We start from the raw sequence: 14866 nt of genomic DNA, 5'->3' as shown, positions 1-14866 counted from the left end.
TGATTTGTTTATATAGTAATTTATTTACATTTATTACATAAAGAAAAATAACAAATAATTAGTAATTATAAAAATTGACAAGAACATTGAGATATGTTTATTTGAGTGTGTAAGTGTGTGTGTTTGTGTGTGTGCATGTTTGCGCGTGTGTGGTCATCCCCAGGCTTGTGACTTGCAATAATGAAGAACAAGTTTCCCATCACTGCCAAAACACTGAAAGCATAAAAACAGAACAGTGACGAACACACACACACACACACACACACACACACAGACAATTTATATTATATATATATATATATATATATATATATATATATATATATATATATATATATATATATATATATATATATATACACACACACACACACATACACACACACAAATATTTAAATTCTAATTGTATTTAACTCCAATACCACACCCAGAAACATTGATTTATTATGTAAATCATATTCAGTTTAAGTTTTCTCTTTTTTACATTATCTCTTCTTAATGTTTTGAACAGGTCACTTGTGCTGCTAATGTTTTTTTTTTTTTAATGTTTTTTGTTTGAAAGCATGTTTTATGGCATCACACCTGAAACATTTGCTGGTTTTATAAATTGGTTGTTAATCATGAATTCCTCTCCCACATGTTAGATTTATATAAAAAATAGAGAGTTGGAGAGTTGAGAAATAAAAGTTAAGGCATGTGGTTTTGACCTCCTGCACATTCACAGGCCATGTGTTGGCAGTGCTTCAGCTGAGGTGTTAGCAGAAATGGTTTAATAATCGCTTATCTACATACTGTAGGTCTTCACCGGATATACACATAGACTGCAATTTTTCTCTCTGTCCCTCTCTTTCATATTTAATTTTGTGACTACTAAAATACACATGCTTGCTCTCATGTTGTTTTTTTTTTACTATAGACCATTGAAAACCAAGTTTTATTTAATTTATGTTTAAGTAGAAGTTATTTTTTTAGTTTTGAAACCTCGTGTCTGAGTCATTGTGGTCAAGTCATCCATAATATTCAAAAACATCATTACATCTTGAGTCTGGCAACATAGTACATACAATGATATCACATGTAAGAGATGAATGTTTGTATCCATTCAGTGTCAAAGAAATAGTGAACAATGTGAGCTGTTACAAATCACACTATGATTATCATATGATTACACTCTTAGACACGCACGTCACATGACAAAAAAGGAGTGTAATCCAATATTAAATGAAGACACAGAACAAATTTCAGATTACAACATATAACCATTATACTTACACAAATAATTTACAGAACTCATTCAAACATGTCCATCATACTTCCTAAATTAATATTCCAGAGCAAAACAAGCATTAGTCAAGCCCAAATTGTAACACTTACATCGAAAAGGACACCAACTTCTTGGTCTGGTGATGGCGCAAATGATTGATTGACATAAATTAACTGTACAAGAAAGTGACAAAAGAGTGGGATGTAAGACAACATGGCAAATTTGACCAGTTTTGGACAATTTCACTGTATGGCATAATATAATAATCAATTGCTGACACAATATCACTGTATGAATTTTGTGTGTGATAAAATGAAGGGTACCAGTTGTTCGCTGGGCTCGAGTTTAAGAAAGCGTGAGATGAACTGAGCGAGAGACTGAATAGTCCTTCCTCTCTCTACTGCCCACTTCTTAGTCTTCATAATAGGCGTGTCTCCTACTGCCTTTAACAGGACATCGACTGGGAGAGAAAAAAACACAGACTCAGCCTGCCATTATTACATAGCACACAACTAATTTATTGATCATAAGTGTTTTGAGCTGATCGTGATAAGATAATCAGCTTGAATTACTGGCTCTCTGGAGTTTTACGTTCTTCCCACGTTTATGTGAGTTATGCACAGATTTTCAAGATCCCTCTTATCTATATGTTGGACTGGCTATGCTACATTGTGTATTTCAGTAATAGTTTTTATATTCTAGTTACTTTTGGGATGATGCCTTCTTTATGTGGTTTTGTTTAGAGTGGAAAGAGCAAATAATATTGTATTTATGCACATATAAAATCTTTATAAATAGCTTTTTCAAAAATTTCTAAAATATTCAAAGCCATATTAAGAAATTGAACAGTTCCTTTTTTTTCTGGAGCTTGTGTCATGCATGTGGAAATTGTAAAGAGCTGACTGACTGACTGACTGAGAGATTCTTGGCTTGGATTGAAAATGACTAGTTAAAAACCTTAATGATTAGTTAAGGTAAATAACGTAGTATCCTTGATTTATGATTTATATTTTGACATTTGAACGTTACTTCAAATGTTATATTGACGACAGTAGATGTTAAATTAATACTTGTCAGCTTGTTTATCTTATGCCATTAAAATTCACATGTTTATTTTTAATGTTTATACAGCTGTAACTTCCTTTCTTTTCTACGTTAAAACACATTGTTGCTTAACAGCTAGCAAACTTGTATTTACAGCTCAATTAGCTCTACTATTGGTTTAAAAGCAAACAACTCTGACATTTCATTCGCTCTTCGTCCTGTCAATCACGCATAGCGGAAGTAACGCCCTCACCGATACATTACGCTATCAGGATAACTAGCTGGCTTTTCCAAACACAGCCTAGTGTGTAGATTAAAAACCTACTCTTTTTCTTTTCCTCTGTCTTTGCAGTGTCTCCGGAATCTGCTGCGACATTATGTTGATGTTGTGTAGATGATTCTTCTTTTTGTGTTTCTGTGGGAGATTCTGCGTTGTCTGACATCATCCAGCTTGTAAATATAATAGCTACTGCCCGAAAAAAAGGTTTCAAAATAAAAGTCCCGGCGTGTAGCCTAATAATAGTTTTTATTCTTCTTAAAACTATCCTTTGACATTATCATTGAATTATTTACGAGTAGGAAATCATCGACTTGACAGAAGACAGAAAAGTATGTTTAATTAAAACAAAAACCTAAATAGCCTCTGGACCTAGACAACAATTCCTAAGAGTTTACAGGACATCCTGAGTTTTGTTGTTACTGGAGCAATACACATTGAAATGAGACAACATCCTTCCAGGACCATGGTGCTACATAAAATGCAGAAAATGCACATAAAATTTGTGTGTGCAAATTTGTGCGACAGTACAATGCACTACACGATAGTACAATACACTATACTACAATATAGTAGTGTGCACAGAACAGAACTTACCAGGATACAGTTCTGTAGGATGCAAGTAAGTATGCATAGGTTTTAGATATAACACAGCAGCAGTTTTGTAGCAATAAAAAAATTGATGTGCAAAAATTGTGAATGCAGAGATGTACAGTTCAATGTGAGTGTGGGTTTGTGTTTGTTACACACTTCTTGTAAGGGCCCGAATGCTTCTGTACCTTTTTACGGATGGCAGGGCGGTGGAGTGTGTGTCAGGGGTTTGTGGGGTCATTCACATTGCTGGTGACTTTGAGAGGATACAGCATGGTGTATATGTCCGTGACTGATAGAAGAGAGACTCAGATACTTTCTCAGAAGTGTCTAAAGGTTATGCATCTTAACCAACAACAATGAACCACTGTCTGTCAGGTTTCTTGGTATTTTGCCTGTGGTCATCACCTAAATGGTTTATTCATTCATCTATAATTACCAATTTATCATGGTGAAGGTCATGGTGGATCTGGAGCCAACTCCAAGACCACCAGCCATGGAGCAGGAATACACCCCAGATAAGATATCAGTATATTCCACACACACACATGCACATCAAATACTGTATATGGGTGAAGCCAGTTTGCCTTATGACATGTTTTTTGGGAAAAAAGTGGAACCTGGAAACCCAGAAGAAACATATGCATATTCAGCAAGAAAACGTAAATCTCTGCAAACACAGTAAGCTCAGGATTTAACCTAGGATCCTGGAGCTGTGAGGCAGCGACACAAATTACATTGTGACAACTCTCTACAGCACTATTTAGGAGCCACTTTCTCTTTCATATTCTCTAAATTTCTTTTGAAATTCAGCCAGGGAGATTTAATGTATGTCATTTCATCAGCAGATTATTGACCCCAAGTGCCAAAATCTAGGACTGGCAAACTTGATCGGACAAATTGGCACAGACCCAACTGTGAATTACTATAAGTCTAACTTCAAAATTCAGTAGCTGATGATGTTTTAACTAATAGCAGGAGGTGTTTTGACCTGCATTCTGGAACCCTCTCTACCTGCTGGAAAATGATGATATGAACATACACTATATGGCCAAAATCTTGTGGACCATCAAACCCACATGTGCTTATTCAACATCCAATTGCAGATTATATCCCAATTTGCTGTTATAATAAGGATTTCTACTTGGCTATGGGAATTTGTGTACAATTAGCCACAAGAGCATTAGTAAAATTACTTAAGGAGGTCTGGGATGAGGTCAGTGTTCCGGTTCATCCCAAAGGTGTTCACTAGGATTCGGGTCAGGACTCTGTTTACACCAAGCTTGGCCTTAAATTCTAGCATGTTATTGGCCAACTTTCAGTATTAGATAGCGAAATAGCAAAATCCTCTATAAGTTATCTATGAATGCCTTGGATTTTTTAAAAAAAAGGCAGGGGACAGACTTGTAACAGAAAGTATAATGAATCTGGGAAATTTTGCTGTTCTGTTTTATGAGAACATGAAAGATAGAAAAAACATTATTAAAGATGCCTCAAAAGTAGGGGGGGGGGCTATTGTTCAGAATGTTTCAAACTCCAGCAATGCTGCTGTGCCTGATAGACTTGTGGTCCACAAGGTACACACAAAGTCTATCTCACTATCGGCTCAAAATAATTATAAAATATGTATAAGATAGGTGTGTCTAATAAACTGCCAACTTGTGCAACAGAGCATATTCCTTTGTCAAAATAAGCAACGAGTTATAAAAATATTGTTGAATGAAAAAGTCAACCTTCCAATTATTCAGTCAAAAGCATGTGCTTCAGGTCCAAATTTATAAACACAAGAAAAAGGCAAAGAACCGATAGAAGATCCTGCTGATACGTTTTCATAGGTGATAAAAGGCGATAAAGAGACAATTTTTTTGTACATGGTAATCTATAAAGGGTTAACACTAAAGCCATGTTATTCCATGATAACAAATTTAAATTGAAATTAAATAGTAAATTGTTTCAATTTTTACTTTCAATCAATTTGATTATATAGGGCAAAAAATAGAGGGTAAATTGAACTGAAGTGATCTGTAATTTTTTAACTTTTAAGTAAACTTTAAACTTGAAGATTTAATACACATATAATTGAACTTTACAATAAGAAGTTCAATCTTGAAAAATGTTTTCCTGAATGGAATGATTATTTGAAGTACACCACACTATATGGCAAAATCAATTTTTAAAGCCTTTATGTTTGCCCATAGGCTTTCTTGACCTTTAAGTGTGAAAACAAGGAGGTGCATCTGGAAGAAAGTGCACAGACTGTTCAAGAATTCCAAGCATTTAGCAGCATTTTTAAGTTAAGTGCTATTTTTAGAGTTGTGCTGCTTAACACTGTTCTTATAGATCTACAACCTTAGTGTTGGTCTCATATTAGGCCCAGTGTACACACCCAGTTTAGATAATCTTTAATCTTCAATAACATGGTTTCAGTAATATCTGAACACGGGAGGTGGTCTATAGTATATTTCTCTATACTTAAAAAAAACTTTTAAAAGAAATGCTCTAGTTAGAACTAGGGAAACAACAGAAGAATCCTGAATACATTGTTAAAGTTATGAATATAAACTGACTTATGTGGAATTTTATACATTTTTGCTTTTATAAATTTATATAGGAAGGATTTTTTTTTTTTGTCATTATATAATGTTTTGGTAATTTGACTCTTGTGCTTTATGCAATCACACACACAGTGAGGGAGGGGGACCACAGAGAGTGAGCTCATCAGAGTGAAGTATGGAATTCTTACTCAATGTTTTTACCTTCCGTTTCCTGTGCAACTCTTTTGCACATGGATGTCCAGGATGTCTGTTTTTGCTCAGGCTCCATGCTTCGTGGTCGGTACATATGAAATTCTAAGCACAGATCTGTCTCTATTACAATAATTTCTCGTTTCTACCAGAGAATATTTACATCTTCAGAGGCAAATTCAGAATTTGTACAATACTGAGAAAGTATGTGACTGTGCAATTATCCAGATCCAATATGAATACTTTTACTAATATATTGTAGCATTTTGTGATGAAATGTATCATACTAAATACAAGCAAACAGTGGCTCAACACAGACATTGTTGTTAGTACTGGAATATGCTGGCTGACTAGTTCTAAATTATCTGCTGGGGTGTGTGCGTGCTGACAGATGGGATGAATCACTGACTGTCCAAAATATGAACACGCTCTCATGATTAAACGTATTACTGAAATGTACAGAAACATTACATTCCAATCAGCTTTTAAGTGATGTTTTGAGATTAAGCATTAGCTAAAATGTTGATTATATGTGATCAATCTCAGAGTGTCTATTTGTGTGTGTATCTTGGTGTTACAATGCTTTATGTAAGCATTATATCATATATAGTAGACATTTGTGTGAGAACCTAAAACAGGCAATAAATAAATAAATAAATAAATAAATAAATAAATAAAAAGAATGATGAAAGGTCAAACATGCAATTTACCTTCATATCATTATTCGAACGCACATATATTAACACATTTAAAGAAAGTCAGTATACAACTTTTTCTGCAGAAATATGCAGACTATATAGGGGACAATGTTAGCTGGATTAAAAGAACCAACAGTAAACCATCACATCACACCCACGCCATACAAGTTATGTACTTTTGTGTACACCGCGATACACAATTAATCCCTCCATAAAATCTATATTTATGACATTATAACGTTTATAGTAAGTGGATTTTTATTAGAATGACATGAAAGCTGTGAAAAAACTGAATATTAAGAGGAAAAACAGCTGGCCTGGTCTACGTCGGCGTACTCTACCGTACTAAATAGTGCGCAAAAAAGTGAGTACGCCACATATTATAATTATGGTACTCTCTGGTCCTGTGCTCTTTTGGTGCATACTATTAAGTGCGCTAGTATGTGGTTTGGGACGTGAGCCTCGCTTTTTCCATTCTGTTCAATGGCACAGGGCTGCCTAATAAAAGTCGCGTCACTTCCTCGCCCATCCCAACGACGAGGGGAGGGAAAGAAATATCCGAGTAGAGCGCCGCCAAGAAAGTAGCTACGAGGGAAAAACAAGAAAACAGGATTCTGTTCGTTATAAAAATAACTCTGGACGTGAGGGGATAAAAAGTGTGAATAGGATTAAGGAGTAACCTACATATTTGTCTAAGTAAGTGTATTTTTTCCTCCTGTTTACAGAGTATAATTTGTAACTCCAGAAAACTCCTCAGGGGCGCAGTCACCTTTCCTGTCGCCTGCCTTTCTTTAGTTTCTGTCAACTTTCCAGCTGTAAAATATCACAATTTCTTCCTTTTTTTGAGTCTTTTCGGCGCACTGGAACACTAGCCGGAGTTAAAGAGAAAGCAATATGTTGGGAGGGAAACGTGTGCTCACATTCCTGACCCACACAACACTACTTAATAATCAACTGCAGAGTAACTTGATACTTTGTTCAAAACATTTTTTCCCCTCTGTATGCGGATTATAATATGTAACCAATAACAGTTACATATAGAGTTTCTTTCTCTGTTGAAATTGAACGGTGGTAAAAGTCTCGGAGGTGCTTCTTGCTCCAGCTGTTAGTGTTGTCGCGACCGAGCCGTCATCCAGGTAACAAAAATGGCGCTTTCAGAACTTAAAAACTCTCCAACACTCGAGAATAAACTAGTTCAAAGTAATACAGAATGATACAGTATTTTCTGGTGTATTAGTGTATCTTTATCCCAGGAATGTTTCCGTCTGTACATGTTTGGCTTTATTAGAAATTCGCCTAGGAGTCTAAAGTTCAGTGCGTTTCCACTGTTCCATGTGAAAACTCATTATTAATCTTTCACTGGACCCTTGCTTATATGAAGTTTCTTATAAGAAGCAAGCTGAGCTTCAGTTCCAGTGCAGCGAGCCAGTCGTACAGACTTTAAACGTGTGTCCTAGTTTTTTTAGGTTGTTTTCGTTTTCATTTGCATTCTGCTTTTCCTAGCATGAAAGGTACTTGTTCTATTCTGCTCATCTCAGCTGAGTGGGCCAGAGCGCCGTCTTTCACCAGGACAAACTATTAAACATTCCTCGACATTGTTTTCATTTTAAAATGAAGAAGATGGTTAATATCAAAACAATCCGAATAAGAGATATTTGGAATGGTTTCAGTTCAGTCTGATGTTAGATGAACTGCTTCTAGTTGATAACTGGTTATTCTGCATTTTCTGGCGTAGTAGATTAATGTTTCTAATTAAGATCCTTGTTATCTGGCATTTTACTGGTATATTAAGTTACCACTAAAATAAAAATAATACTTAATATTTAATACTAAATTAATTGTCTGGATTATTATAATACAATAAGAAATGCACTAAACTACTTTGAATGCCTCTCTTCTCTAAACTAATGAATTTCAATTACATTTCATTATAACAGCTCCGGAGAGTGGAGAGTTTCACAATATCAACTTTCTCTCTCTCTCTCTCTCTCTCTCTCTCTCTCTCTCTCTCTCTCTCTCTCTCTCTCTCTCTCTCTCTCTCTCTCTCTCTCTCTCTCTCTGTGTGTGTGTGTGTGTGTGTGTGTGTGTGTGTGTGTGTGTGTGGGGCTTGCTTAAGCCCCGGGGCAAAATCCAAAACTATGTTTTTGCTTTTCACGTGTCTCACAAGTCTGAGCATGGCTTCAGCATCACCTCTCAGTCAGCTCTTTCTCACCCTTGTTGTGCATATTAAGCTTGTCTGCATTGCATCATCCTAGTCTGATTTAAGTGCCTCATCCATATTGGCAGTCTGAGACTGAGAGATTACAACAAAAAAACAACAGCAATGACAACAACAAAAATGCTAACTGATGACTGATGAACTTGGGTCTCTAGTGTTTAAATAGGAACAGAACAGCAATGGAATGAATAAAGAGGTGTGTAAAGAGTATACACAGATAAAAAAAAGTACAACTGACTTAATTATCAGCTTATTGTCAAAAGGAGAATATGCAAAGATGTCTTCGGGGATGTGATTTGGAGGTGTGGCATTAAAATGGAAACCTTTTTGCCTTTTTATGTAAGTACATATAACCCTCTTTGAGAGCCATAATGGATGACAGCAGGCAAAAATAGCAACTGGTAACTTGAGAGTGACTGCCGAACTTCTGTTTTATTTTTATTTTTAATGTCAGATCTACTGTGCTGATTTGATTCTGGATTCTAGATTAAGTTCTATAATTTAACTGGATGTGATATTCACTATTGAAATTTATTTCACAGTTCCAATGCCGCTCCACAAGTCGGGCCGGGCTCACCGCCTGGATCCCACCATGATCTCTGCCCCGCTTGGTGATTTTCGCCACACCATGCACATCGGGCGTGGTGGAGACGCTTTCGGAGACACCTCCTTCTTGTCCAGTCATGGCCCCTCCAACAAAGAGTCTTTTAAGTCCATCACTTCTCCTGTGGAGACCACTGTCAATGCCACAGAAGTGAGGATAAATCATGAAGCTGAATGTAATCCTCCTGATGAACCATTTACAGAACTTCAGCACTCCGAATCAGTCTCCTCCTTCGATCTGGACCTAGACTTGGGACCATCCATTTTGGGAGACGTGCTAGGAGTGATGGATGGACTGGGTTTGGGCGGCAAGTGGACGACAGGCAACGAATGTGAGGAAGAAGTGTTTATGTCCAGTAAGAGCAGTGCAGATGGTGGAAAATCACCCAATGGTGCAACCAGTGGGCTTAACGAGAAGAGGACAGACGGCCTGAGCAGAGGGGCGGAGCATCTAAACGATGTCAACGGAATCAAATCTAAGGGGCTCCGGCCAAAGGTGCGATTTAGTGACAAAAAGGAGGAGATTGTTGGTCGGCAGTTTGTAGGTGGTGAATTGGAGCTGGAATGTGAGAAGGAAGCAACTACAGGTCCAGTTAGGGGAATGGAGGTGAAGGCTGAAGGAATGGCTAATAAAGGAGCAGTGAAACCAGAGCTGACGAATCACAGACCAGACATCAGTCCCAGTCCTTCTTCTTCAGTGAGCTCAGAATATGAAGGCATCTCCCCACTGGACAGGAGGAGAGAGGAGGATCATCTGTCAGAGTCGTATTCAGATGAAGAGGGTGTCACAGGAGAGCAGGGCTATACATTTGAGGATGAGTCAGATGATGAGATCGGCCTTTAGGAGTCTGTTGCTGGGTATGTAAAGACCAAGCACAGGAAAGCATGTGCAAAATGCCTTTCTGAATAGCACATAAAGGGAGAAACTACCAAAGTGAAAACAACACTACAAAACAGGAGGAGCTGGACTAGTAGTTAGTAGACAAATGTTACAAAACATAAATAGAGGTTGGAAAATGTATCCAAATACTTTTCAAAGCTCTAAGATAAACAACAGTGTCATGAAAAATTAGGTTTTCGGGGGTAGAACTGAAGTATTATATAGAAATGTCATTTCTATTAGTACTATTAGTTCCATTAACGCCATAGACAATGGAATATTTTAATATTTTATATTGTAAAACTGTCTTGATAAACAGTTATAATGGGTTTAATATTGTTCATATCATACATTGTTAAACTGGGATCTTTTAAGTTTCAAACAATATTACCCAGGAATGTAGACCTGTAATCTACATTTACTTGTTTCACAAACCACCTTAATATAGGAGAAAAAAGTTTAGCCAAATACCAGTATTCCACAAACATTGGTTCAATATTGTATGTTCTTTAGTGTATTAGTCTCTTTTTAAAGAAACAGCATCTTATATATTTTTTAAGTACTATAGGCCAAATGTAAAGTTAAATGGTTTCATTTACTTAAACAAATTTATTCTAATTCTTTTTTTTAGTTCTGTTATGAGAAAACATGAGTGAATTGTGGTATCTATGTATAAATAACACTATCAGGAAGTATGTTGTCACGAATGTAAAAACATGTCGAGTGATGGTGTAATATTCATAGTGGCATTAAAAAAGCCCCTTGTTTGTGCTCTATGCGTGAGCTCTGGAGAGTTTACTGGTGAATTCTGGATGTTCCTGTTGTGGAAAAAACAGTGGGAGGACATTGTGATTCTAGATGGCAGGTGCTCGGTTTACTACGACTGACACAGCTTGAGATAGTGCTTATTGTTATTGCTCTGCTAAACTTTAGGGAGTTTAATGTAATCTGACCCACAACCTGGTATCTGCTGTTTAATCTCAAGGTACATGGAGAGAATACAGTATCCTGATACTGAAAGAACGTTGACAATAATACAGATGGAAACGCTACTATAAAAATGCTGTTAACTAATTTAAGTGTGAAAAAAGACTTTTATGGTTCTTTGTAAATTTTCACTGCAAATCTTAACACAGCCTTTTGTTGAGGACACACTTCCGGCATCATCCTGATAAATCACCAATTCTATTGCTCCATGTACATTACATGTATCCACTCAAACACTTCTTTGCTTAGCTTAATAGAAAGGCTGTGAGGATTGTTTAAGATGATAGTGATATTGTGTGCATTAAATAATTAAATGAATGCTGATTATCAGCACATGCCTCTAAAGCAGAGGATGAAACTTATTGTTCTTATGCCACTTTAAATAAATATGTACCAATTTTAAAGATACTTAAATGACATCTATCTCATTTAATAACCAGTCATTGGAGTTTACATGTCTCATTTTGACCACTTACCTATTAAAAGACCTGTGTATTCCCACTGAAATAAAACTTTAGAGCCAAATCAGAATAGCTGGAGAACTGCCTACTGGTTTAAACTGGATTTATTGGGAGGTAATTATGGACATTATCAAAACTGCATGTCTTGAAAAATTGTATTTTCATATGAGATGTCTTAAATGTTTCCTTTTATAAAATAACCATCTATTCACTTGTAAATACGTCGATAAAATAATTAAACACCTGACAGTTTGTTCTTGGGGTGATGTTCTTTTTGTCCTTAAACATATAAATCACATTTCCAGAATATCTTATCTATGACTCTGCTTTATGTATCATCTATTATTATTTTGCATAGGTGAGCAAAAGCAGCTTAGAAGACATGGTGGATTGAACATCTTTGTAAATCCTGAACCCGATTTTAAAGCCACTTCAGTCATTAAAAAACACTTTCTATTCTATTAAATGTTTTAATGTGTAGCCATTGTACAGCCTTTAGATCCCATACTGACATTTTAGCAGAAGACTTGGCCTTTCTGTTGAAACTATAAAGATGGTCAAATAGGCATTAGGAAAATCAGATCACACCACAGCTTAGTTTGAAAAGTCTTGTTTTGAGCTGCATTGCTATCTGTAAATGCAGTCATAGGACAAATGTTTAAAAAATCCTGTTAGAATTGTAGCTTAGTTACATTGCTAGGTACTGCCAGCATTCCAGACTATAAATATTTGGGTCTCTGTCATATTAAAGAAAGGTACTTTAACAAACGGCCAGTTTTTTCTAAACTAGAATAACTAGAATATCCCAATCCAAATTTCTATAACTTAATTTCATATTTATTAGCAACCATCAGTTAAATTATAAATCACTCCATATGGTCCTGCTTAAACAAAAGTGCCACTTTAAATGTTGGCCTGTTTATAAGATCAACTGTGAATAGCCGAGCAGAAACCAACTCCGCTGTTTGTTTGTTTTTAGCTAATGACAATCAGTTGTAATTAATAAGTTCAGTAAACATTCTGTGACGATGTAGTAAAGCAGAAAGAACAACGAGTACTGACATTTTAACTAAACTATTTGTCAGACCAGTTCTGCCTGTAAGCTCTCAAACTACTTGCATTTGTGTGTATACCATGGAACACTGCACTTCATTTATGTAATGCTATTGGTATTGACATTATCTTTCTGATATTGAGATCTGCAATAATAAACATATTCCTTTACTTGCTATTCTTTTGAATTGTCCTTATTTTTCAGTTATGCTAAAAATCCGTGTGGAATTACCTATACCACATTCAGCAACATTAAGCACAGTGCAGTATTGAAACAAGCAAAAGTAAAATTGAATATCTTTCACTATGCTTTTGAAACCCGAGTAAATCCATGTACAAATTCTCACAGAAAAAACGACAAACTGCAACTGCAAATGGAAGTGAGGGTGTCTAATACTTATAACAGAGAGCGAAAAAATATTGCCTTTAACATCATATCCTGTCACGTTTTTTATGTTTTAAAGCCAAATATTAAGTGTTTCCCTAATTTTTCTATAATGCTGTCTGCACCATCTGGTTATCATAACATTAGGCACTTAAAAAGCATCTGCTGTTGTGACAAGCTGACAAATTAAAAAAAAAAAAATTATATAGATTGTGTACTGTAGAGTGCCTGCTGTGTGATTTGAACTTTTGTCTTACTAGTCAAAGTCCAATGACCTAACCACTATCCCAGGAGGGCACCGCTGTAGACTAAAAAAATATATTTTGTGTACTGTAGAGTGCCTTCATTGGGATTTGAACTTGGGTCTCTTTACAATGTCCTAACCACTAAACCAGTAGAGGATTAACCCTATTACCTTTAAGTATATTTTGATCCATTTTTATTGCTTTGTGGTTTATAAATTAAATCACTTAAGATTGTGTACTGTACAGTGCCTTCAGTGAGAGTTGGGTCTCTCTGGTCAAATGTCAACGTCCTTTTCTACTATCCCAGGACAGCACATCTGATGCCTTTCACTAATGAGTATATTTTGATCTATGTTTATTGCTCTGTGGTTTATAATTTAAGTTTATACAGATTATGTAATGTTAAACACTCTTTGGGATTTGAAATTGGGTTGCTTTGGTCAGACCCTAATGTCCTAACCACTATCCTGAGAGAGCATCTCTGCAGATTTTGACTAAATTAAATTAACCACTACACCAAAAGAGCACCTCAACTTTTAATTATATTTTAATCTGTGTTTATTGTGCTGTGGTTTATAAATTAAATCAATACAGATTGATCACCGTTGCAAGCCTTGAATGTGGGTCTCTGTGGTCACAAACCAACAGCCTAACCACTACACCAGGTAAGCGCCACTTTAGCCCTTGACTTTTAAGTATATTTTGATCTATGTTTATTGCTCCATGGTTTATAAATTAAAATGATATAGATTCTGAATTTTAGAGTGTCTTCTGTGGGATTTGAACATTGAGGTCCAACTGGTCAGAGGCCAATGTCCTAACCACCTTATAAGGTATAGATTGATTTAGTTCCCAAAATCAATTAAGGCTACTAATTATGTACATAGAAATCACCCTACATATGACTACTTGGTGGTACACCGTTCTTGCACTATACCCAAGCTTTCTAAGATTTGAGGGAGAATTTTTTTCAGAAACCAAGGGTATAAGAACACATTTTTGGACAAACAAACATTTAAAGATGAAAGTGGGGTCGAAAAGTGGCAGTCAGAAGAATTAATTACTGCTAAGTTGTGGTACTTAACCAAGTGGAATAACTTGTTGAACTTACAGGTTAAGTTTCCTGAGATCGATTGGACTGAAACGTTTTAGAAATTCTGGGAACCCACACTACTCAGCACACTATTGCAGAGACTGGTAGAAGATCCAAGTGCTACTAAGGCCACCATCCCGTTGTTTAATTTTATAAAAGATCCTGACAATGAAGAAGACGAACCTGTGATAGATTTAATCCAGGCCTGTTCAAAACAACTACTGCTCAGTTCTAACAGCAATAGTCACTGTAGAATTAAGAAGCGTGAATTGGGAGAGGGGATTGACAGGTTTGTCTTCATTGGTAGATAAAATAAACTCATT

The 14866-nt window shown here is 36.0% G+C and overlaps 2 protein-coding genes across 3 annotated transcripts; one reads left to right on the top strand and one right to left on the bottom strand.

Annotated features, from left to right (window-relative positions):
- Positions 1-3: 3 nt before the first annotated feature.
- Positions 4-2792, bottom strand: atg12 (ATG12 autophagy related 12 homolog (S. cerevisiae)). Its single transcript, XM_027148727.2, has 4 exons — positions 2634-2792; positions 1588-1724; positions 1375-1437; positions 4-213 (listed from the first exon to the last, which is right to left on the bottom strand). Exons 1-4 carry the CDS (start codon positions 2752-2754, stop codon positions 154-156), a joined length of 381 nt encoding a protein of 126 aa, XP_027004528.1. The 5' UTR covers positions 2755-2792; the 3' UTR covers positions 4-153.
- Positions 2793-7115: 4323 nt separating this feature from the next.
- Positions 7116-12996, top strand: cdc42ep5 (CDC42 effector protein (Rho GTPase binding) 5). Of its 2 annotated transcripts, none has more exons than XM_027149159.2 (2): positions 7116-7314; positions 9379-12996. In XM_027149159.2, the coding sequence occupies exon 2, from the start codon at positions 9384-9386 to the stop codon at positions 10281-10283; it is 900 nt and encodes a 299-aa protein (XP_027004960.1). In that variant the 5' UTR covers positions 7116-7314; positions 9379-9383; the 3' UTR covers positions 10284-12996. The 2 variants fall into 2 exon arrangements, with proteins under 2 accessions (XP_027004960.1, XP_027004961.1); XM_027149160.2 differs by lacking the exon at positions 7116-7314 and adding an exon at positions 7584-7754.
- Positions 12997-14866: the final 1870 nt, after the last annotated feature.

Source organism: Tachysurus fulvidraco, chromosome 3 (assembly GCF_022655615.1).
Source record: "Tachysurus fulvidraco isolate hzauxx_2018 chromosome 3, HZAU_PFXX_2.0, whole genome shotgun sequence".
NCBI classification, from domain to species: domain Eukaryota; kingdom Metazoa; phylum Chordata; class Actinopteri; order Siluriformes; family Bagridae; genus Tachysurus; species Tachysurus fulvidraco.
The sequence above is the reverse complement of the archived record's forward strand: the minus strand, read 5'-3'. Positions and strand labels throughout refer to the sequence as shown.